Source organism: Micropterus salmoides, unplaced genomic scaffold (genome assembly GCF_014851395.1).
Source record: "Micropterus salmoides isolate LMB-PRFRI ecotype aquatic unplaced genomic scaffold, ASM1485139v1 Ms_hic_scaffold_20, whole genome shotgun sequence".
Classification (NCBI taxonomy): Eukaryota; Metazoa; Chordata; class Actinopteri; order Centrarchiformes; family Centrarchidae; genus Micropterus; species Micropterus salmoides.
Genome location: NW_024041151.1, coordinates 16229514 through 16256135, shown reverse-complemented (window position 1 = coordinate 16256135; position 26622 = coordinate 16229514). Strand labels below are relative to the sequence as shown.

General features: G+C 41.8%; 1 protein-coding gene across 3 annotated transcripts in view; it reads right to left on the bottom strand.

Moving 5' to 3' along the window:
- unc5c (unc-5 netrin receptor C) overlaps positions 1–25326 on the bottom strand; it is a 118133-nt gene extending 92807 nt beyond the window's left edge. For all 3 annotated transcript variants that reach the window (XM_038733502.1, XM_038733503.1, XM_038733504.1), the window contains exon 1: positions 24637–25326. In XM_038733502.1, coding sequence (XP_038589430.1) covers positions 24637–24754 — 118 coding nt within the window. In that variant the 5' untranslated portion in view covers positions 24755–25326. The remainder of the gene's footprint in view (positions 1–24636) is intronic.
- Between the last annotated feature and the right edge of the window lie 1296 nt (positions 25327–26622).

Below are 26622 nucleotides of genomic sequence, written 5' to 3'. Positions count from 1 at the left end.
GTGCATCACTGGCAGAGCCAAGGCTGTAGGTTTGGTTTCAGTAGGAGAGGGCTCTATGAAGTCAGTGCTTCTGATACACAAACACGTATGTAAATGGTATTTCCTGCCTTATGTATCTTTAGAATTAGATAAAACAGATGGATATATAAATATGCATGTGTTTTATCTAGTCTATTTGTGTTTAATCCTATCTCATCCCCAAGCTTGGTATCCTAAAAATCCAAATTAAATGAGCACCCAACACCCAAACACTATCCCTCACCCTTTCAAGACTACAGGTTATGTGATTTTAAACCCATAAATACATGTTAAGTTTTCATTTCATTGTGCTTCTTGCTTCTTGCTTTATCCTTTATCAAATAACTTTGACTACTAGATTGCTTATTAAATGCCTCTCACATCTGTCAGTAGTGGCTTGTCTGTAAACAAACATGTTTTGACAACATTTGATTCAGAATAATGAGTCAGTTAGTAGGGGAAAAAAGCAAGCTGCCAAGCCCATCTTCCCTTATTGACTATCTGCCTCCACTGACCGTACAAGCACTTTTGTCCATCTCTATTCAAAGACTTCTCTTAGAAACAGTTAACTGTTGTAAACACAAGATTAGCTCTCCAGAATATCTCAAAGAATGTGTACGAGTTCAGAAGTACAAGAGAAAGAAAATGCATCCACACTTAAACATTCAATTTCAAGTTTTAGGTATGGTGTATTCAGAATGTCCTTGGGTTACCTGTGGGAAATGGTAAAATTCCAGATTTTCTTGACATGTTGGACACAGGTGCATAAAATGTGGCATTCATCCTTCAAAACTCTGTCTGAGTTACATTTTTTCCCTAGTTCCCCAAACCAAATGCCATTTCATTTCACACATGTTGTTAAAAATGAATAAGACTGTTCAGTTATTCATCTCTTGTCACACTATTTTAAGGTTTTAAATAAGAAGGTTGTCATTGTTGCTGATGTTAGGAATTCTGCAGAGTAAAACTACACAGAGAGTTGGATCCTGCACGGGGTCCAACAACCACTGTGGTTTGCTTGCTCAGATGTGACTGCATACTGTCCCTGTTCCCCCGAATACAATGAGGCACAGACGGACTCATTTACTCTGTCTACACTGCTAAGCCTATGCAGATGTGACACGGAGTGCTGCAGATCTAGCACAAAGCATACATACAGTAGCTTACAGTAAATGAGGGTGAAAAGTCTTTATTCATTTGGCTGTTACACTGAACCGGATGAAACAGGCGTGTCTGCTTTTATCAACGTGCAAAATATGAGATGAGCACAAAGTAGACTAGGAAGAGGAAATTTATTTTGGAGATAGAAACTTGGCTGTAAAAAATATTTTTTGACACAGAATGCTAGTTTATAATAAATAACAGCTCCGCCATCTAAAAGCTAACTATAGTATTTAATGAAAAAAGATTACAAAATAAAATACTTGCTTAAACTTTGATTTTCCCACTAAATTTGATGTTTGAAATCAGGCAAAAAAGAGCAACATCATAAAAGTAAACAGATACCAGTGAGGAAGAGTAACCATGAAATTATCAGCAAAGTCAAATTTAAATACCTTCTGATTTTCAAAACATACATCAGCCTCTCTCTTTTCTGACTTCACTGTGCATTGATTTGAAAAAAAGAGACCATACAGGAAGCATCAGTGGAAATGGCAAGGGAGACAAGTGTGTCATTTATCCTTCCACCTCCAGGTTAATTGACAAGATAATTACAAGACTGAAAACCGACAGTCAGGGGCGCACGCAGGCCTGCTAGTGCATTTTTAAGACAGAAGGCTAGATGGGCACTTCAACATGTGCACATGTTTTGAAGTGCAATTCATTATACTGGCAGCTGTATTTGTTTATTTAGAATGAGCAACTACATGGGTTTTGGGGTTTTTTTTCCATGGGAAGCTTGGCTCCAACCAACTACTTTCATTATTTTCCCTAACAAACACTGACTAACACAGTGGCCTCACTAGCCAAATTGTTTCACAAAAACATTGTGAGAACATAATCAGAGGACAAGACCAGAAACAAATGTCAAGTTGTTAGTTCATAGTGCCAATGCCATATAAAAGAAGCCTGCAAAATGTGCAAATTATGATTTTGATATTATAGAAACAAAATAATAAAATACGATAAGTGATGCATCTACTGTAATATACCTACCTAGAACCAATATTCTGTCACCATTGTCAGTTTCAATTAAGTACCTTTTACATCTTTTACTGTTGACCAGATGTAATAATGTCTTGTCCAGTTTGCAATGAGAACATTTCATCAGACAAAGCAGGCTTATAACAGCCCACACTTATCCACGCAGTGGAGTCCTTTGATCAGTGGTACGCTGTGCCAGGGAAGGCATACCATTGTTTTAGACTTCATTTGCTCTTGGTCAAGGGCTTTACTCAGACCTTTTTCAGGTCCCTAAGACTCTTTCTGTGAGAAGATGACTATAAGTTTTCACATGCTTTGTATTTGTTGCAATATAGCATTAAATACACTTTAATAAGGGATTGTGCATCCTTGTTTTCCTTGATTCCTCTAAATGTTTGGCACATGATAGGTAGTGTCATTTCCACAACTTGCGGTGTAATTGCTGTGATTTACTTTGTGATGACTGAAAGTTATGGGCCCTGTGATAGGCTGGTAAATAATAGGGATGGTGATGGGAGGTTGAGCTTTATTGAATATTTCTTTCCATGGCAACAATTGATTCTCTCTTTAGTCAACCTTATTTCTCAAATTTTAACATGATTTTTATGGTTGGTGCAGTCTTTAGAAGAGTCTGTAGGCCTGCTCTGCATTTCAAAGATAAGTGGTGTTTATCTTCTGCAAACCACATACTCAATGGTCCCTAAAAATATCCTGAGATATTACTGTAAAGCTCAGGTAATGTTGTACACAAGAAGGTCCTCCGAGCATTAGCATAAATGTCTAGTACAAAGAACTGAATGATAAATGCGGCAATAAACGTAGAGGAATTAAACTTTTTTCAAGCATTGTTCGGAACAACCAGACTTCTGAGTCTAGCCAAGAGGATGTCAGTGAGTCATTCATTTTGCCCCCAGGGACTACATTCAAGCTTTCTCATCTCTGCTGTCCATTCTTTCTGTGTCCCTCTCTTTCTTTCTGGTGCTATGGCTTTCTTCCTCCCTTGTTCACCAGCTGTGGAGTAGGGTTACGGTCAAGGGAATCTCACACAAATACACACAGGCATACAAGGATGTGCTACTGTTAGGCTTGAATGCAGCTGAGGGTGTGGAGGCACAGGTCTGGATTTTCCCATGCCAATAGTTAACTGCTGGCTGAAACCGTGGGGAGACCACCACTGCCCTTTGGATCCCTCCCCTTGCCCCTGGCCCCTGGCCCAGAGGCTGTGTTTTCTCCCCTGCTGGGACACTCAATGGACTCTGTGTGTATGTGTGCGTGTGTGTGTGTTAATGGCCAATCTCAGGAGGGGTTCTGTCATTCAGTCATCAGCCATTCAGCCACCAGCCTTAACATTGCAGGCTGCCAGCCCTCGCCCAGGGCAAGTCATCTGTCTTAAAAAGACAAACTACAATCTTTCCCTCCATCCTAAAAACGTATTTCCCTAATGCATTCTTCAAATCACCAATTTCTGAAAAGCAGTGTCTTGGTAAATACATCTTTCTCCCCCATTCTGTGTTTTAGGATCACAAAATTACTTTTGCCTTCCTCTGTCCCTCCCTCCTTCCGTCCTTGCCGACATCCATCCAGTCCCAGGGTTTGTGTAGGACATCTCCTGCAGAGGGAGTTGAAAGCATTCCTCTGCCTCCCCTGTCATCATGGTTTATTTAATAACTATCCCAATAAAGTCAACAACAAGACCCATGATGCATCCCCCTTTCCACTGTGGGCCCCCAACCCTCGCCCTCAGGTCTGATGAATGGGGCCATCAGGCATGCCAGCTGCCCCGGAGGTGAGCAGGCTGCCCCCGCCGGGCAGCCAGGCCACCGAGCCAGAGGGAGGAAGTGGAGCAGAGCGGAGAGGGGCAGGGCAGGGCCGGCATGCCAGAACTCACACTAGGCAAAGCTTGGACAGAAAGAACTTGTGGAAATATGGAGAAACGAGGGGTGGGCCGGTGAAGCAGAGGGGTGCAGGATGCACATGCAAACAGGGGGCCAGCCTGGGCGCCAACAACACAGTGGGCCGTATGGATACACTCACAACATGTTTTTGCTCACTGCTTGCTCATGACTTTCCACTTCTCTTGACAACAGTTGTTCCCAGTTCTACTAGGCAGGATCATTCACTTGATAACATTTGGAAATCTCAGAAAAAATGGACACATTTGTACAATGTGGTTGGCATTAGTTAGACAAAATGTAAATCTTGTAAATGTATCACGGTGGTAACTCAGAAACATACTGTATGCCAAAGGCTGAGATAAATATCTCATGCATAAATTACATTATGTGTGGTATATTTTTGTATTTGGTATAGCATGTTCAGGTTGGTGTATGTGTGAGTAAGACAGAACCAGGGAAAAGAGGGTAAGAGAAGAGGAGGCATATTATGAAGCCACATTAAGAATCCTTAATTAGACAAACAAATATTGGGCATGCATTAACCTGCAAGGCCACGCTCATGAATTAAGAATAGGCTGATAATTAGAGCGGGAGACGCATGGTCATACCACATACATATGAGTGACAACTGCTCCACAGCTGGCTGTTTAACACTAAACCAGAACTATTCAGAAAACATGATGAGGGTTGATTATTGGCAGGCCAAAGCTGTTTCCATACTACCTGTCATAATTCTTGACTCTGCAGCATATGTGATCCCCTCCCATCCATTCCTGCCAAATAGCTAGCCATGCCCTCTATTCATTACACGGCAGTCTCCCTGTGCCACTCATATAGCTGCTGCCAGCCTTAGGTCTGTTGTGCACAGAGCAATGGTAAATTGGTCAAAGCAACAAAGCTGGCTGAGAGAAATCTTGACAGAGTGAGAAAAGAGCAGAAGCTCAATGTTTCTCCGTCACACACAAATCTTAAAGTGAAAGACGAAGACATCCGGGATGAGGAAATGTTATTCAACTGGGATTGCGCATCAAGCCTGCAAAAGACATATGGCTGAGGCAAAAAAAAGTACAGTATCGGCATTCACAACCATTTTTCTTAATCTAAGCTTCTGGGGAGAGACTGGCTAGATTTACTCAAGGATAGTTTGCCCACTAGAGTCTTCAGACTACCACTACCTTTGATTTGCTGTGGTGTTGCTGCTATATTCCCTAGCAGCCGCTGGGTTAGCTGCTTTCCTACCTGTTAAAAAAATCTTTTATCTCCATCCAGCTCACTTTCTCTCTTTATGTTCCCATCCCTCGCCATTGGGGAAATCTTTATTTTCGTATCCAAGCAAACATTTTTATAAATGCAAACAGGCTCTCTGAAGACAGCTTCAGAGGCGAGACCTGCCCTGTACCTGAAAGCGTAGCTGCATGTCTCTCTTCGCCCCAGCCCTCAGAGTAAGCACAGCTGTGTTGAATATTTCCCTCACTCCTCAGTTCATTTGAGGGTGATCTGAGCCCAGTTAGCCCCCAGGACATGGAGAGGTAAACAGGCCTGACTATCAAAGAAAACCACCCCAGTCAGAAAGACTGGAATATGAGCCTCTGACCACTGAAGCTGTGGATGCAGGCAGGCAGGCAGGCGGCGGCTGGGCAGAGCTTAAAGGCTCCCTGACAGCGGCTGACTTGACCTAGTGCTTACAGGCTGAGAAAACAAGATTCCCTACATCATCAGTGAGCAGCAGAAGGATTGTATGTCCACTGTAGCCATTACTGCACGGTACTGTACCCCAAGTGGGAAATGGCTTAATAATCACCCAGGCACTAATTCACTGTACAGTGGGAATATCTAATTGTTTTTTTTCTCCCCCACAAATTCTGTAAAAGAAAATCAAATGCTATAAAATGCTGAAAAGCAGCAACGGTAATAAGAACAGCATTTATCGACATTCTGGAAATTCCGTTTTTGATCAGATCCTGTATAGCAAAAGCTTGCAGACATGCTCAAATTGACATGTGGTAAAACGCCCTAAAAAGTTACCAATTGTGTGCATATCGCGGGGCTTTGCAGAGTGTTGTGTGGAGAGAACTGGGCCAAGCAAAGCGACACAGCAATTGCTCTCCGATAGACAGCTGCTGAGTGAAGGGGAGCTCTGGAGGAGAAAGCCAGGGTCAGAGTCATAGCTTCTCGAATAAACACCAGGAGTCGCATCAGATTCTGCTCTGATCCAAAGCCGTTCACTGGCGGGAGGAGATCACAGTTTTTTGAGTAGATATATCTTTACTCTCACTTTTCAACCTGTCTGCAGCAGCCAGCCAGTTTCCGACCTCAAATTAAACATGTTAGCATAGCATAGCCCTGATCGATCCGAACAGCATTTAGAAAACAAGCATTTTAAGTCCCAAACACAAATAATCCAGTAGTCAAACTCGTGCGAGAGCATCAAGGTGAAAATTCATTCATTCATGAAAAAAGACAAACAACTGCTTTAATGGCCCATCATCCACGTGGCAAAGAGGCCAAGGAAACAGGCAGCAAGGCACCAAAGAGGCCAAACTGTGACTACCCACATCCTTAGTTCTACCCATCACCTAAACACAGACTCGTGCTCCAGGGGAAATGACTGGATGCATTTAGCTCTCCTCATCACAGAGTACTATTCATCTTCAGGAAATAGCATGCTCTGTGCGGAGTGTTTAAGTTGAGAACGTCAGAGGAGACAGAGCTAATGTCCTAACCACTAGCCTCTTGTTGGTTTTGAAGAGAAGTCAGTGGAAACAAAAATCTGGAAAGAGTTTCTCTGTCATTTTTTCACATGAATTTGTAGCACGCGTCTACATTTTGATAAGTATCTCCATTTAGTGAACTGGTGTATTATTGAGAAGCACAAACTCTGGGTCAGTGGCATCATTGCACTTTCATATTATCTCATTATAGTGTGCAGAAGGCCACAGCCCTAAGGACAGATCCTCACCTCTGTCAAGTTGTGCCAACCTCTATAAATGTCTCTCCGCACACAGCAGCATAATGTGGCTGCATTATTGGAGGGCTAATGCTAATTAATGCTAACAGGGCCATCACAGCCTGTCCAGAGTAATCATAGATTAAGTTCAAAGAATTTATGTTCCCCAGCCTGACAAACATCTGGAAATATCATTTGTCTGTGCAATCACTGTCAATTCTTTTCACACATAGAGCGTTAAGGAAACACATGTTTGATATAACCGTCTGCTTTTGTAAGCTGTTGAAAAATATGGAGTAAAAAATCACATGGAAACACTGAGTTCATGTATTTCTTTCACACACAGCTGGGCATGTTTTGCAGAGTATGTCACCAAAATTAGCAGTGATGTCAATGATGGATGTCCCTCGGCAGGCTGTACTTCAGAACCTCCCTTCAGAGGACTTTAAAGTGGAATGGACTTCATTTCAAGATGGACTGTTTAACCACAGTCATTGTGAGAGAGGATACATTTAAAATACTCTAAGGGCTGAAATCCCTTTCATGTCAAAGGAATGACAAGAGTGGCAGAGCAAACGAAGGAAGTATTTTACAGGAACAAATGAAAAAAACAAAAAAGTGTCAGGGAGCACTTAAGCAATCCTCTGTCTCATGTGTCCCTCTGGTCCTGACCGATTCCACTCTTTATATGCTCAGCTCAATATCCTTTCATTTCTCTGGTGTTTACAATGTAATTTCTGCAGAGGACTTAACAAGATCTTTGAGCTTCATTGGTTCTGCTGGGAAAATACAGAATTATCATCTCTCTCTGAGTCTGAAGCTCTCTTATTTTGACTCTGCTTTCTCCCCTTTTACAATTTGATTTTATTCCCAGCCAAAGTGGCATTTCTTTGTGCATAGGCACAAAAAGCTAAAAAAAAAACAAAAAACACTCAAAACTTAAGAGAGAGTGACAGAGAGAGAAAAACTGCACACGTGTGTTCCCGGTAAGCTCCTCAGAGGTGGGTGAGGGCTGTGAAAGGCCACATTGTTGATGTCAAGGCCAGTCAGCATCAAAGGGCTGATTCAGGTTGTGAGAGGAGTCTCTCTCTGTTTCTTTCTCTCTCTCTCTCTCCACACACACACACAGACACACACTCACACACTGTTCCGTTCAGCCCCCCAAAGACCCTAAAAAACATCATGGTTTACTGTTCCTCCTCACAGCCAAAGAACAATATTTGGAATTGATGTGTAAACTCAGAGTGAGGTCAAGGGGCATACAGCAACACGGTTCAGTGTGTGTGAGAGCAAAAAGTAACGCGAGGGATTCCTTATTCCCCTGACTTCCTCCTGACTTGGCGTGACTCAAACATATCATTCATGACTAAAATGTTGTCTTCACTTATGTCAAGGAACTATTCTACTTTTTTCTTTTTAAATTCCCACTCACGCTAACCTCAACTCGACTACGCACGAGCTCAAATGCTTGCGTTTGGGTATGTAAATGATAATGTTCACAAAATCCTTATGCGTCACCTCACCATTCTGTTCAAACCAAGGGGTATGGAAAAACTTAGGGCTTGTTCAGCTATAATTGTGCATATAAACCCACTAAAGTGCATTATACTAGTGACTTATGTGTGTGAGTGTGCATGTTTGCAAGTGTGCGTGTGTGAATGGGAGTATATGTGTACAAATTAGTAAATTTGACACCAAGAGCTGCGCCACTGTATCCGGATAAGATTTAACGAGCTTTAATAACAAGCTTTAATGAGCTTAATTAGAATCCATGCGATCCCCATGGAAACGCCTTAACCCTGCAGACCCCGGCTTCGGGTCTGAGGAGCTTTCAATTGGATTACTGTGGCTAATGTCACTGAGACACAACAGTGACAACAAACAGAGTGCTAGAAGGTGAGGCGGGGACGAGGTGAGATGCATGGGAGAAGCAGGGGATGGATGTAGGAACCTGGCATCAGAGGAATACCTACTGAGGGATGATGGGAGGAGGAGGGATAACCAGCAGAACCAGTAGGATTAGTGTTGCTCAGAGATTTGGCTTGTGCACATTAGACACAGGAGGACGAGTCCCCACCTCCACACCTTTTTCACACCAGTGATAATTGTGCTTCCAAACCTAATAAACACCTTCATGGGCTGAAACTTGACATTGTTCCCGAATTTCTTTTCCCTTTCCTTATTTCCACACAAAAGGTGGATTTTTGCTAACTTGTTTTTGCATATATTGTGAATAAATGTTTTAAAAACCTAAATGGAAATGTCAAAAAAATACTGCTTCTTTCTTGTTAAATTTCCACTGCACTGTAGATTCATATTGGTATAGATGAGGGGGATGAGAGTGGTATATTGATGCCACTCAACATTACATTACAGCATTTCAACTGAATGTTAAAAAAAAAATAAAATTGAAAATGGACAGATAATATGTTAAACAGGGAGAGAGGAAAATAATTAAGCCATCAAAGTAATAAATGCCTTATTAGAGGGAAAAACACAATGGAATATCATATCAGTGACAGTAGAGCTACAAATGAGTTGATTTTGATTATCTTGGTAATTTCTGTAATTTTGTTGCAAAGTAATTGTTGAGAATGCACTTTCATTTTGCATATTTTTTGCCAACTTTTAGAAATTTCCTTCAAACTGGTGCAACATTTCAAGGCTAAACTAATCTCTTTCTACCCTTTCCTCCTCCTGTTTCTCCAGGATCAATCTGCCTTTTGGTGACCACAGGGAGGATCTGTGAAGTGCAGTCCGACAATGACAGAGCGACCTTTCAGATAAGCATGATAAAGCTGCCCATCCCAGCTTTTCCCTGTTCCCCTCCTGTTACGTGCCCACACACACACACACACACACACAGACACACACAGACACACACAAACAGACGTGAGCGTGCACGCACACGGAGGTGGACCGAACACACGCACGGGTGTATCTGATGACCTGCTCTCTGACAAGTCCTCCCCGAGGGATTTTTGCACATGCACACACACATGCACACAAACTAGTCCTCTTCTCAGGCGTGGGATCATGGAGTATCATCTGGCAGGTAGGGTATCGCTGGACCCTGGTTGCTGGGAATATGGGGGGATGACCTTAGTGGTTATATAGAGGTCACGGAGGTCTCTTGGACAACACAGTGCATCTATACATCTTGAGCTGGGCTATGCGGGGAGGTCATCTTTCACCATCTATCTGGTGGATTCTCCCATGTCTGCAGCAAGTCCCTTCATGGTCTCACTATATATAGTTCCCTTGCTTCTCAGGATTCTTTGTGATGTCCTGCTGCTGTGGAAAGAGTCTGGGGCTCATCATTATAAATCAGCCTGTTAGAAGGAATAAAATTTTAAAGAGCTTCTCCATGGATTCAAACAAAAGTCTCCATTAGTAAGGCCAGAGCAAATGGTTGCTTGCATGGCAACACAACAGCAAATCAACACAACAACCCCTTTAATCACCCTCCCCAGTCCTTTTGTTCTCCTCCCCATCTTCCTCCCATCTTTGGGCTCTCAGTGGTGAAGTCCAGAAAAGACTTTCATTAGGGAAAATCATCTGTTTACCGCATCATGTGATCAAATATATTGTTCATTACATCTACATCTCCTGAGTCCTCACTCCATATCTGCTGCATAATGTGAAAATACCTCACAGAGATATATTTTTCTAACCTTGCATAGGTCTGCATAGGTCAAGGGAGATTAGTGGGGAAGGTGTAAGCTCATCTTATCACACTGTGGTCTCTGGCAAGGGGCAGGACTGCTGACAGCACAAAGACAGCAGGCGGTGGGGATATGCAAAAGGCAGGAACACAAACAGGGCCACACAGCAGGAGTGCCCTAAAAGGCACTGATTAGAAGCAAAAAAGGCATATACAGAGAGTCCGACAACAGAACTGTAAAAAGAAGATACAATATACCACTTTCAGAACACACATGCATACAGACACAGACACAGACACTGACTATGATTTCATTTCATGTCAGCCTTGAGGGAGGGCTGAACTACTCGCCTCATCATCCTCCTTCTCGATCGCTCTGTTCTTGGCCCACTGCACGCCTCCGGGGCCAGCGAAGGCAGCGATTAACGACAACAGGGAGAGTGTGTATAAGTGTGTAAGTGTGTGTAAGGCCTGATCGTTACAGCGGCCAACTTGTGTAATACAATTACAGAGGCTGCAGAGAAACTGCTAATGTGCACGCAGGCAGCTTTGTCATATGGATCAGGTATTGAGTTTTCTATGCTTAATTCACTTTCCAGCACACACATGGGTGCATTAGTTAGATTAGAGTAGCGGGAGGGGACGGGAGGTGGGGCTGGTCTACCACCGAGCCGGGCAGATTTGTTTAGTGGTGGCTGTCAATTACAACCCTGACCCTTGCACTAAATGGCTGCTCATCCAGTGGAAAAAAGGAAAGTAGACAAAAGCCAGATGAGATTGGTAAAGACGTGGCCATTTGCTACAGAAGATAACAAGTGACATGTTGTGGAGTAAACAATGGTTAAAGCACTGTGCATAATGCTACACCAATAAAACAGAGTGCTGGGGCCTGAAAAGGCAATGTGACCATCAGTAAGATTAGTCGGGCAATGTTATCACTAGAATGCTGCAGTAATGGGACTATACAAGGCCAGTGGTGGATGAGTACTTAAAAATATGAAATGGAAAACAAATGATTTGATTTGCCTCTTCTGAAAAGTCAATTTAAGAGACTGATTGTGGATGCAATCACTCAAAAACTACTTAGCCCCTTTTACTCCTTATGGATTGCAGTGTACTACACAAAAGGACATTTTACCACTATGACCATCAGACAAATCCAGGTTTTATTTGTACTTTATAATAGCAGAACTTATTTTTTCATATGTAAGTGAGTCATTGTGCTATATTTAATATTTTTCTTTCACAACAACATCTTTTGTAAATGGGACTTTATTTCTGTTACCAAACTTCACTGTGGTAATAGTGCATATTATATAAAATAGATTAAAAAATAATCCTGTAGATTTTGAAGTATTGTGGAAAATATGCCACATACCATAGATTAAACAAATGTATGCATATGTTTATTTGTCTGTTATTTTGCAAAGCATCACTTATAAAAAGCAAAGAAGTAACAAGAAAATTAAAGCAAAAGTAAGTGCACACTGTATTTCAGCTACTGCTGGAGAGTATATGCTATAGATCCCTCCTCACATACCAACATATTCAACCATGTGTCCTTGAGATCATATAGATGTAAATGTATGTAGACATTTACATTAGCTGTTCTTTACTAAAGCTGGAGCCACTCTCAAGGGAATGGGACTCAGGAAGACACAAGCGTAATGCTAGTTAGAGAGAATAATTATAACTCTCTTCCAGAGACGATAAATAAATTAAATCAGATCTCTTTCTACGGTAGTTAAATGGGCAGAAGGAGGGGGCTGCAATTTCCACAGTAAACACCTTCCTCCCATGTAAACACATAAAATCACAACAAGATGGCCAATGCAGCTTAGCTCGTAATTGTATCACTGAAGTGAGATGAGTGAGTTTTAGGAGGGGGAGGGCGTTATTGTTGTTTGCAGCTGATTGAATTAAAATGTCTGCTTCACTCCCAAAAGACCACCCGGATACAAGAGACATAGATTGTCTGGATGTAACAGGGGCACGCAGTAACAAATAATTTTGTAAGCCTTTATAAAAACTCTCTTTGTTAGCTCTCACAGCACCCAGCTGCTTCTAACGGAGTAAGAGATGAGAGCCAAAGGGAAAGAATGAAGAATAGAAATGAAGAGTAAAGCTGGATGTGACAGGCTGAGCAGAGAAACCCTTTAACCACTGATAGATGTTAGACAGCTACATTCCCTCATTGTGACACATCATCAAAGCGCTGATCACTTTTGTCCTCCCACTCATCCAGCATCCTCGTTACGTGCCTGTGCGTGTCAGAACTGCTTTGACCAATCCAGTTGACTCCATGACCACTGACTTCAGACAGAACAGCTTGTTAACAGAGTGACCGCTGACAGTCCTTGGATTTGACATGCCCAGTTGATGTACCTTAGACTGTATTCTGCATTCTGTCAAGTTCTTATTAAAATAAACCATGGCAAAATAACCAAAATCGAAGCTACAGTGTAAATACTCCAGCTAGAGTTTCTCCTGCCTTCGACCTCAAATTCAATCACTGTGGCAACATCTGCCAACAAGAAAAATGGCAGTCAAAACCAAAACCAGGTTGTGCCGGTATCTGGTGTTTCACAGAAAAGCAACACAATGAGGTTTCGATTACACCGTCAAATTTCCCAAGGAATTGCAGGGAGATGGAAATATGCATATATGTGAGTTGGTAATGCTCAAAGCTGCCCAATCCTTACAACGCATCGGTTTGTTCAACATTGTTGTATTTGTTTACCAGATTTTTGCCTCTTTTCCATGAACAAAAAGCCACACAAAGCAGCCCAGAATAGCTGTGCCTGAATCCTGGATGCTCTCAGCCTGTTCATCCTGTGGGTAAAAGCCACGCAGCTTAGGAGTGGCTCTGTCTCATTTTCATTCCTCCTCTCCACCTCCTTTTCTCCTGTTCTTCCTTTGGCTGGTATCATTGCTTTGGTTGGCGGAGTCTCGTGCTGGAGCAGGCAGCTAAATAAAACATTTGGCATGGAAAAACAGCGATAAAAATGTGGCTAGGCAAAAGCTGGTTAGACTTTGCAGACTTGTAAAAATAAAAATACCATGATTTAGTAATATGCAGCTTTCTAAATGCAAGGTATGTGTGCAGAAGAATTCAAACAAGCAGCTACTGAAGGAAACTCATCAGGAGGTATGATTTACCAGTGTACTGTTCCTTCCTTTACACAGCAGCAGTTACCCTGTAATGCCCTCCCCCTCCATGAGTCTCCAGTGTAACCCCCTCTACTTTTACCTGATCGGCTTACCTCACGTCAGCCTAAAAACCATGGGAACCCCTATGCATGGTGTGTCACCACTGAATTATCGGTTTCCGCTGCACATGCTCCAGCATATCTGCAGCAAGCCATTATGGTGTATCAGTTTACAGTTAGTGTGCTGACTCCAGTGCAGCTGGTGTACTGTATGGGGTCATAGTTTATAGAGGTCTGGAATTAGAGAAACAAGCCTGTCATCTTACTAAGCTCAGTCATTTTTTCCAAACGGAGACCTCATCTCTCCATCAACTTGACTTGGGGGATAGCATTTCTACAAAACCTTCCACTTTGTTAAGAGAAATAGTTCCCACCAAACTGATGGGTAGGGCGACATAATAAAACTCCAGATCCTACTAATAAAAATAATGCATATATACAAATACTATTATTATTAAATTATTATGATCCCTGTTAACAATGGTAGTATTAATACTAGCCATTAAAAGATCAGTTGGTTTGAAAAGGTATTTGTAAATGTAGAAATTGAGCCTTCATGTTGTGATAGTACGGTGAGCTTGTTCTGATCTGTAGGTAGCTGAGTGAGATCTGAATGTGGCATATACATGCCACGGTATATGCCTGTACCAATATTTTGGTTCTGTGTATGAAGGGATTGGGAAGCTGTGGATGCTAAACAGCAAACACGAGTTGTGTGTACGGTGGGAATTTCAAGCGAGGATCTGTATACAAAATAGGGCCAATTCAGACATTTGACCTGGTTTAGGAAAAACTCCTGCATTTTTTCCCTCTCTCTGCATTTCAGAGCAATCATCACAACAACATCCATTATTCACCTTCTGCCTACTGTTTGGTTAGCTCCTTGAAAGGGGCAAATGCACAGCTGGAGGCTTTCCTCTGATGCCAATCCCTTTCACAACTCAAATATTTGCATTTATTGTACAGTGCATAATTCCTAATATATCAAAGTAAGCATTCTTTCAGCCGATGATGACCGTATTACAAAAATATTGTGAAATTGAGGGCTGCTATATTTGACTTTGTTAAATCCTTTCATGTTAGAACATCATGTAGGACAAGCAAGGACTGACACTTTGAGCTCATTAATAATTCTGACATTTACAGCAGTGAACTTTCAGAGCAGCACAGACAGCTTTCTGTCATTATCAGCCTCATCTCCATAGTATTTATTAACTGAAGAATGCATACAAATCACAACAACACAGCCACTTATTCTTTGTGGAACCCCCTAATTTGGCAGATTTTAAACGTTAGCAGCGCTTTTTAGTTCCCTGGCAGATTCCTGAAGAGGAAAACAGTACAGTTTTCCTTCTCTGGCAAGCACACAAATTGTAGCAGTTTCGACAGTATGCTTTACATGTTAGGAGTCATAAAGTAACCCTTCACCGTGGGGCTTCTGTCTGGGCCCCATTTAAATGAGACCCATTGAGCTTGCCCCAGTTAAACACTGTCTGCCAGTCACCGGGGACTGATCATGGAGATATGGCACACACACACACAGGCTCACACACACGCTGTACAAACACAGGAAAGTGCTGACACCCAGCAGCAATCTCGAGTTGCAAACCATTACTGGACTCACAGTAAAAAAGCCCAAAATGAAGAAAAGAGGTCACGCAGTAGGGTGTTTGGGATGTTGGGTGTTTGGTGGTAGTGATGATGGTGGGGTTGGGCGGTTAACTCTGCTCCGAAACTCTTGCTGTGGAAACAAAATGTTTTCCAAGATGCTGGTGAAGAATTACATTGTCCACATCGACTTGTACTGAGTTATTGCACAAAAACAGGAACAAACACCCATTCATCACGCGCCTTCAACAGTCAAGCATAATTTCAATGGCGTCATTTTTTCATCATCATCACCCCTGACTCTTAACACACATTTTGACTCTTCTCTGCTCTTGTCAACAGGAGTACATGGAGGGTGGGTGGGGGTGGGCGAATTTATCACACAGTGCATACCAATTGAGAAGCTTTAATTTAGCACCTCATTTAACTCAGTAAAAACAACAACTTTAAAGGCTGGCATTCTGACACACATTTAATTCTGCCCTCTGGTAATGGTCTGTTCTGTTTAAAAGTCTGTTTGGCAGCTCTGTAGATAACAGATGGAAGAAAAATGAGGGGAATTATGAGAAAGATTGATTTCCTGGGGATGAATGGTCTGGTATTCACACAGATTTATCTGAAACAGACTTTCTCGGACTCTGTTATTATTGAATAAACACACACGCGCGCATACACACACTCTGCCACCATATGCAGACAAACAAGAACATGTGCACACAAAGACACATACACAACACTATGCTCATACAGAAAGCTAAGAAAACAGAAGCACACTGAATTATGTGAGTCAAAGGGAAAATATTGTATGAGGTGATAAGAAGTGAAAGACTGCAGACTGTTAAGGGCACAACAATGAGTTTCTTTTCAAAAGAATATCACCTCCCCTTCACCAGATCTAATTGAATTAATCTGAGTTTCTTACAAAGTAAGCACAAATGTGGTATAGTCAAATAAGCCACCTTTTCGCCTGCTCTTTCCCTAATGTCTTGTAAAAATGTATTCCTTTAGAAGAACAAGAACAAGCATTGTCCTTTTAGGCGTCCCAAGCCCATCTCTAAGGAACTGTAATGTAAACCAGAGACTGTAACTTCTCTTGTGGCATCTCAAAGCAGACACATTAATGGAGGGGAAAAAAAGAATGAAGGAAGGGGGTTGAGCGGATAAAGTCCCTCATTTGAGACCCATAAAAAACAAGGAGGCACAAACATTTATCTGTGGCAAGGCTTTCATCGGATGCTTTAAGAGCACAGAAATAACAGAGAGCAAGATGCTGATAAAGTGGAGACAGGAAATGGGGAGCGTGGGTCTCCTGCTCTCATGTTTCAGCCGGGACCAGCGGTCCCATACCTGCCCCCCTCCCTCCTTACCCCTCTCTCTGTTCTGCTGACATACAAAGACCACAACCCTCCCCGACCAGACATTAGTGCAGCGTCTGGAAACCACCACCCCTCTTCACAATGTAGAGATGTGGCATATTCAGCAACAAAATGAAGCAAACGCAGGTACATAAAATGTGTATATGAATGTATCCACTTAAGGGTTTGACAAAATACATGCCAGCTTGGCAAATAACTTATTATGGATGAATACTGTTCCTATTCTTCAGGAGGGCTTTTTATATATTTTCTTTAGTCCCATTCCACTCGTGAGGCTCCAGCTCTGAGCACAAGACAGGGCAAAGCCAGGATTAAGGGTTTAGCTTTGTCAATCAGAGTCAGAACAGAGGGAAAGATAGCAGCTGTATTTCCATTCTGGAGAGCAGGCTGGATTTCCATAGAGATGTGAAAATTCAGGTGATTGCCAAAGCCTCCACGCTGTGTGTGTGACTCAGGTGTTATGAGTCACCATTGATATCATCTCACTTATTACCTCCACATTGGCCTTTCTCGTCAAACCTGAACATATATAGCCTGGCTTTAACATCAAAGGTGCCCGACAGTGACAGAGCAGAGGATTAAAAGAGCACCTTGAGATGATGATATTCGTCATCATCATATATTAAAGTGACAAAATCTTAATTTAAAGACATTGTTTGTTTTATTTGGAATGTTTGACTACTTAACAAATTGTGGATGTTGTTATCATACCTCCATGTGCAGTGACATATAATACATACAGTATGTAGGTAGGTAGATGCAATTAGCTTAATTTCACTCAATTGCTGGATGCCTACGGGATCAGCAGTTGCTCTGGTGGAAGGTTGGGAAACACCCTCCAGTACTTTCACATTTGTTTGTCATTGTCTTCACAATTACATATGAAATTCTGACATAAATTGTAATGCATGCACTAAATCACACTTCCAGCACCTCTAAGGCAAACTAATTAGATGGATTTTGAACTTTGAACAGAACTGTTTCCTCATTTCCAGTCTTTGTGCTAAGTTAACCGCTGCTGGCTATAGCTTGTATAGACATAAGAGTGGTATCAACCTTCGATTTTTTTGAAGAATTTAAACATCCCTAACTTTGACCAGGACTAATTCTTGGCACCATAGACATGGGGCACATACTGAGCTAAACTAGGATTATCTCATACCTGTATGCAGGGCATGTTTGGCCTAAATGTTTGGCCTGCTGTCGGAGCTTCTCTCATCTTGCTGTGCCATGTTAGGACTATGCTTACTATGTAGTAGTTACCAAGGCTGTTGCATGATCCATGCTGGGCCGGGGAATCATGACTGCAGGGAACACTATTAAAGGACACTGGGGAAATAACAGCATTCCCACTGACTCGGCCTTTTACTGCTCATCAGCACTTTGAGCTTTTTATAGTGTCTGTGTGCATACATAAGAGTACCAGCATTCATCTATCAAATCCCCTCTAACTCTATCTATTTTGTACCCTAATCCTCTTTACTAGGTAAAATAGCATGTATGGCAACAGTACAGGACGTTCATTTTTGCTGTGTCCACAGACGATTAGATAATCCAAATTATAGTGAAATGCTGACGATTATCACACTATACTATATAACCATGAAGAACAGCAGATAAGCCATATTGACAGTGTTACTAAATGATCGTAATGATTGAATTTAATAAAAGATCATACATGTAAAATAAAAATACAAAGACTATCAAGATTAAAGTTCCTCCCACCTACTGTCTTTTAGTTACTCATACTCCTGTTTACCTGCGTTTTTAATGACATGTCCTTGACTGATTTCCTGTTGGGAACACAAAAATGCAGAATGACATTAGCGGTTGAGCACCAGGGGGGAGGCCATGATGCCAAATTAAAGGGCAGGAGTGGAGTGTGTACTTATACTCACTCATGATGTGCTCTGTCAGCCCTGATGCCTATAATGGCATGAGAAGGGCCACTTAACTCGTAATCACTTCTCTCTCCCCCTTCGGCTCTGTCCTCCTCTCTATCCCCCCCTCAACCCCTGATTTTCTGACTGTAGGCTCTGATCTCTAATCATAAATGAACTGTAGATCAAGAGCAGGGACAGTGGTCCACGCCCCCTCCCCCCTTGGATGAGATCCTGCAATCACAGGGCTCTTGGCTAGTAAGAGGCCAACAAGCCTTTGAATGAGAAATGACTATACCTCTAATGCATCAGCTATCTCGACTTTGAAGAGCCATTTTCTGGCAAAGGGGATAATACAGGTGGGAAATCAGGTCACCACCACCATCATCCTTACAATCATCATGCCCTATCTACCTCAGTAGCGTAATTGAAAGTGGGACCTTTTATACAATTATTTTCATTTGCCGTCCAAAGCCTAAAAAGCAAAACTTGCCACAATATGGCACAGTAATTTGTGCCCTGTGGTGCACTTTGACTTACCCTACTTTCAAAAACACACACACACACACACACTATCTGGGTGTTGCAGTATACATTGTGTGGAGACACAGGTCAGCCATTCTGGCACAGGCCTGCCTGTCAAGTGCTGCTACTTGTGCCGAACTCTGCTAATGGACTGCTAATAGAAGTGAATGTTGCACTGAGAAGCTCCCCTGTAGTTGAAAGTGTCACACAGGGTGATTAATGACACACTCTCCTCTCCTCCCCTGTCCGTGCCTGTCCTCGCTCCACATCCCGCTTTCACCGCTCTCTCGCTCGCCCTCCACTTGTACTTGCAGCTCCCTCTCTTTTCCACTCCTCACCACTAATGTCTGTCCCGTTTGCCTCTTTTGTGTCCTTGCGATCACCCTCTTCCCACTCTTGCCATTGCACCTCTTCTCCTGTCTTTTTGTCTACCACTCTAGAAGTAGGGTAGATGAGAGGGATGACAGAGGAATCTGAAATCATTATTACACTTGCCAGCAGTCAAGTTTATTTGCAATGGTCCAGCTTCAAATGGCTTCAGAAAGCCTCGAATATGAGAGCAACAAATAAAAATGGCAAGGAAACCTCCTACAGAAACCTCATTAGGAAAAGGAGGACGGAAAAAGGCTTTTAGGTTTATTTTACTGGAGGAGGCGTCCTTCCACCAGGCTGGTCAGAGAGCATAAATATGCAGAATAACACCATATCTGGTGCATTGGCATTACATCAAGGCACCTAAATATCAGGAGCATGTTCTCTGTATTGTTCCCAGGAGTTTGTTGGTTTTAACAACATGAGGTGGAGATTAATTATCTTTAAATGTCACTGATCTGATTTTAGGCTAAAAATATTAAATTAGACTCAAATGTAATGATTTGGAAGTTATCGACAAGAATTACATCCGTCACAGTGTGGGGAACATTTTGAAACAGCATTCACACTGTTAGGAAAGGAAATGTAAGTAAAGTAAAAATCTAAATTAATCTGAACTTTTCAAATACTTTTTTTCTTTTCTTTAGCTGGCAAACATTTTCTGGGGCCGGTGGGGTTGCACTAAACTTGGATGTAATTTGGATGTACTGAATTTGGGCTCATGACCTTAGTATTTCTAAAATCTAAGCTACAGTAACAGTATTTGCACAACAAAAGATGTCACCCACCAGATGACTGCAGAACTGTTCTCAGCCCCAAAATAGCTCCATGTATATTTTTTGCCTTCATAACAATAGTATATGACATCAAGTGGAGCGGGGAAGCAAACTCAGCAGCCACTTTTCACAGTAATTATCACTCTCTACCACGCTCTGTCTGTGGCTCAGCTAGCCACCTGCATGAACCTCTGACCCTACTCAGCACTGTCAGACCATACTGTACACACTGTTTACTTTGCCCTCTTCCTTCACCTGCATGTAGGGAGGTGTGTAAGTGAATATTAATTTCCTTCAATTACATTAAATGCTTGACTGTAAGTGTGTCATACTGCCAGCTCATGGGCGCTGGCAAAAGACTATCACAGGGGGCCATTTATAAGTAGTGCTACTTACACACAATGTGCTCATTGTGCATGTAGGCCCAGTTTATAGAATGACCGCAGTGGTTGTAATATTAGTGCCCCCCAAGGAGCCAGTTGTCAGGCCACAGGGAAGCCTGTTACAATAATAATGATGGAAATAACATTCACTTTTACCTGCATTCTTAAAGCAGAGCTCAGATCAGTCTGAAAGGGAGTGTCGTAAGCGAAAAAAAAATCAACATCTTACTGTGCACTGAGTCATAATATTTTAGAAACCATGTATAATAAAGATCCCTTAACTTTTCCCTCCAAAGGGAATCCTCAGAGGACACATCACCAGCTAGTGGAGGGGCGGCAGAGACAGGAACATGAAGTGAGCGTAAAAGAGGAAGTGAGAGACATAAGAGCAGCATTGTGGAAAATCTGAACTAATCCCAGGAAGGTCAGCACCCTTGGCTGGACTTTATCCTGAATGTATCCACTGACTCACACAGAGATACAGCATATTGTATACATGTTACGTTATTAATCAATGACAAAACACTTTAAATGTAGTTTTCTCAGCCCATTCTCATTCCCAGGACATTACATACCTATGCTTTGTCACATCTTTTGGCATCTAGTACCAATGCACATGGCAGCCTTTAGCGTCATAGATCGACGCACTGGGGGAAGGCCTTTTAGCGTCATTGTTCAACATTAAAAATAGGCCTAATATTAATGACAAAAAAGACAGCGTGAGGAGGTAGTTGGGGTGAATGGGTGGGTCAAAAGCTGGTGTTCGTTTTGAGTGTGAAACAAAAAGTTAACATTTATTCTTGTGTTACATAACGTAAGTCACGTAAGTAACTAGGTTATTTTACCCCAAACCATGATCTTTTCCTGAATATAACCAAGTAGTTTTGTTGCCTAAACCTTACGAAATTATCACAACCGAAAACCACTTGACCAGGCATTGCATATTTATTATTGCTAACTTGACAGCAGAGCCCTATAGACATGCATAAAGGGTACCCAGGGCATTAAAAGTGATGCCAAGGGTGCTGACCAAGCGTCCATATGTGACAAGTTGCCTTACTCATCTGCTCTTCTTTACAATTACATGTTGGAATTAATAAAGAAAGTGTATCTTTCTCCTTAATTCACTGATCTGTCTGTTTCATGGATAAAACATGTTTCAGGTTCACCCGTTAGAACTACAAACATGTTTAACTTCTCCCGGGCATTGTGTCAAACATCTCTTGCAGGATGTCTATGAAGATTCTCAGTCATCCAGGTCATAGCTATCCAACAAAGGTTAAAATCAAGGGCAACTGGACTTGGTTGAAGATACTGGAAGACGTTTCGTCCCTCATCCAAAGGACTTCTTCAGTTCTGACTGACTGGCAGGGAAACTCAGCTATTTAACCTCAGTGGGGTCGTTGGCCCGGGTCATCGATACCGCTGGTTCGTTAGTGTTCCTTGTTGCTGTAACGACTGTCGTCAGTCAGAACTGAAGAAGTCCTTTGGATGAGGGACGAAACGTCTTCCAGTATCTTCAACCAAGTCCAGTTGCCCTTGATTTTAACCTTCGTTGGATATCTCTTGCAGGGGTTTTTTCACACATATTATCACAAGAAAGTATTCATTCCCATAAGAACTTCACATCCTGCATCAACCTTTCAAACTACATGCACACAGATATGGACGCTGCACATAATGTACAGCTCTGCCTCTGTGCTGGAAATACCAGAAGTACATCTGTTCTTGCACCAAGGGTATCCAATCAAGCAACTGTCACAGAGCTTCCAGCTACCTTTCTGGCAGCTCCCAGCTTATATCTGTCTCAACCTGTCTCCTTTGTCAAGAGTTCAGCAGGTTAATGAGCACTCTCATTTCCCAGTGCTCACTTATGACTGTAGATGAGGGGAGAGCAAGGCCTCTCAAAGGCAAAGTCAGAAAGTAAAAATAAGCTGCAATAGTCAGATGAAATATATACCAAAGCAACCAAAATCTTGAAAATACGTTCAAATGACTCCAAAGCAAAATATCCAGGAAAGGGATGGTGTTCCAAGGAGTGTCTGCGTAAGTGAGCCACTTTAATCACCAGTAGTTTTACACTGAAGAAGTGACTCTCTAGCGATTTAGAAATGTGTAGAGCTCATCAATGCCCAAAAATAGAAGGGGCCCATTAATTAGTCTCAAACAATGTTCTTCTGGTGCATCGACTTCTTAATGGACAGAGAAGGACCTTGTTCGTATTCCCATCTAGTCAATGACACAGGGCTCTCCAGGGTTTTGGAATGGGTATTATGTCATCTCACCCTGCCCTTCAGAAACCGGACCTGTGCTGTTTTTCATTCTTCCTCTCCCTCTTTTGCTCATTAACTATGTAGGAGTGAGATGAAGGTCTGGAGCAGCTAGATAAGGTTGCTCGCAGACCCTCATCCCTGTCTTGGATATGTGCTCAGACCTACAATTTAAGCTTGTGTTGCTCTTGCATGAGCACCAAAGCCTTAACATAAAAATACACATGTTAGGCCATTGAAAAATCTGCTACTGTAGGTCTTTCCTTCCAGAGGTCTGTCTGCAAACCAAAAATCTGCTCATTCCCCCCAAGCTCATCATGTTATTCAGCCACAGTTCATTCCAGAATGAGCAGACAGACCACCTATCTTAATTCAAGAGGAATATACATTTCATGACATCTGACACACATGCACAAACACATACTGCACATTAGACCTCACACAGATGGGTTCCTCCTATAGCTCCCTTTGTTTGACAGACAATCCCACTCAGGAGAGAGCAGATTAAGTAAATGGCTTCAGGTGTTGTGGCATTATCTCAATGCTTTCCATAACTGACAGCTACTACGGTTTACAAAAAGCATCTTTCAACAGAAGAATCTACTAAAAAAGTCTAAAGACACTGAAAGTTAAAAATGTTCTTTCTGGTTGAAGTGTAATGCTGAAAGAAATATTAAAATATTAAAACTGGACTTATCATATTTTGAGATGTGCTTGTTTTCAAAGAAGGTACATCTTATTTTGGAACGGAACTATTCATATGTAGGCCTATGTCAAAACAAGATGGGGTTAGAATTGTTGCAAATTTCTGCTGAAACCAAAAAGCCCAGGAAAAAACAAATTAATGAACATTTAGCTCTCATCAACTAGGTTTACACAGTGTGAGCAACGTCCAGATGAAACTAAATGAATAGCAGTAGGAACTGGACATGAGTCAGAATTTAAATTTAATTTGGTTCATAATAATGACGTATAATGGTATTATTATATTTTACATCCTGTGATTCAGAATAGGTTAATTCTATATTTTTCACATGCAATGCCATTTTTATTTTAGTAAATAAAATCATGCATGACAATCTTTAAGGATCAATTTGGATAGATATAAAACAGCAGCCTAAATTTGGGCTCTGTTTAATTTCGATGGTATCTTGGGAGCTTTGTTGGAGCACTTCTTGATTTATTTTCTTTGAGAACCAGAGAGTGTGAAGGTTTCTGTTAACAAATGCCAGTTGTGAAACAAGATATATTCAATATATTTTTTTCATCATGTTTTTCAAGAGAAGCGTTGGTGGTTTGTCATATCTTCATAATTTATTATTGGGAGTTTATTACTGTAGGCCTTTACTTGCCTCGTTCCAGGCTGGTTATATGCTTTAATTTCTTAAATCGCTCAGTGCCAAAAGGTGGGTTAACTGTATTTTTTCTAATAAGAGTAAGAGTAAACTAACTTCTGGTGGTTGTTCATGTCCACCACAACCCCGCTGTAGCCTAAAGGAGTTTATAGAACTTTTACCGACAGTAAAAGCACCCAAATTCACAGGTGAAGAATACACTTTTAACTTTACCTTGAGCCACTCCGATATCCACCAGGAGAAAAAGCAAAAGCCAGGACACGGTCAGCATCTCACGAGAGGATCTCGGCACTCTTCCTCCTTCTCTATCAGTCTGTGCACCGAACCCCATAATGAGGAGTCAAACTCCGCACTGAGGCAAGTCCGAGTCACTGAGAAATCGCGCTCAAACACGCACTATTGTCGCTCGCTGTCGTGCGCTGCAGTCGAAATTTCACCCCTCAAAAAAAAAAACCGAGCGCAAAAAAAAAGGCTTTGCACAAAGTAGATCCAGCGCTGTGTTGTTGCAGTCATACAAACTGTGACAGTTTATGGAACAAGAGGCGTGTGCATCGCCGTCAGTCGGGAAAGATGTTGCATTAAAATCTGTCTCCGTTTGCTTTTCCCTTGAAAGGTTCACTTGGTTTGTCTAGAGGTGTGGATCGATGTCTTGATGGCAAATTCATGCTCCGATTAGTCCCACACCAAAATCAAAGTCCTCCGGTGAGTCCCTCTCTGCTGTACCTTTCACGCGTGCATGCGGGTGGGTGAGCTGTGTATGCGTGCGCCGCGCCTCGCGCTCCACTGATGGGACTGAACCGGGGGAAGGAGCTGTCTCTGCGGGCTACCTTGCTCCTTCAGCCAATCCAAGTGCTCCGGCAAGTGGCGGCGCTGTATCAAAACCTGGCCCGGACAGCAGCGAGGAATGGATGACGTATATTATCTAGCCTACATGGTTAATGGAAGCCTTGGGTTCAATGTTCACACCAATCATTGAAGTCAGTCAAGCCTACATCTCTGAAGAAGCCTGCGGAGTCCTCTGTGGCTTAAAGAAATAATAATGATAACAATTTTTACATTTTATTGCATTTGGTCTCCCTATTGTGCCTGAACTGGAAACAGTTATGAAACAATTTATGAGCAACAGTCTTGAGAAAAAATTAATGTTTGAAGGAAGGTAGTATTTATTGCAGGGCTATTGTATAGGAAGCAATTAGAACCTGAACCAAAGTAAGTACTAATACCACAATGTATAAATATGTACTTGTTCTGCAGCCTCATATTAAATATTGAATGATTTGACCTCTTTGGTTCTCAGAGAGCTATGAAATCAAATGAAACCATGTGAGAAGTTTAGTGGGGAAATGTCTCTGAAACACTTCAAGGAGACCCAACAAGACACTGCCTTTTTATAAAGAGTCACAAGATAAAGTCACCAATAACTATAGCTGCAGAGTGCAGAGAGAATATAGTGGAGTAAAAAGTACAATATTTCACTGAAATGTAATGCAGCAGAAGTATAAAATTGTGAAAAATGGAACTTCTACAGTACAGTGTAAGTAGCCTACTTCAAAATTGTACTTAAGTACAGTACTAGAGTAAATATACTTAGTTACATTCCATCCCTGTGTATTGCACAGGTGCTTCCGTTTTCTGGCCTCTCTGTGTATTTTGAGAACATAAATCCTCATTAATTTAGCACAGGCGCTGCAACAGGAAGGCATAATTTATCTGACTCTGCCCTGCACTCCGCTTGTTTCTGCCACTCTAATTGTTATTTAGAAGTAGTAATGGCATGTCACAAAACCTGATCAATAATGATTTCAGCCATACAGACATACTCTTGGACACACACACTCATACACACACAACCTTTGCTTTGCAGGGGGAAATTTGTTTCAGTGATTCCGATAAAAGTCTGATGAGTAATTTCATATGCATGACAGATGTCTGGGCAATGCCCCCGATACTTTGTGATTAATGTGAAATATGAGCTTGGCACTATCTCTGCACCAAAATGAAACGTGATAACTTTTAAAATATGAATCTAATTTAAGAAGCATTGTATTTTTCTCCCCTCCATCACCATTTTTTAAATGTACTCTGATGTCAATGGGCAGCTGTCATCTTCCTGGCATTTCAATTTCAGGTAGGATATGCAGGAAATTGCTTTTATTCTTGACTCCAACTCTTCTAAAATGAGGATGATAGCTGTGGTTT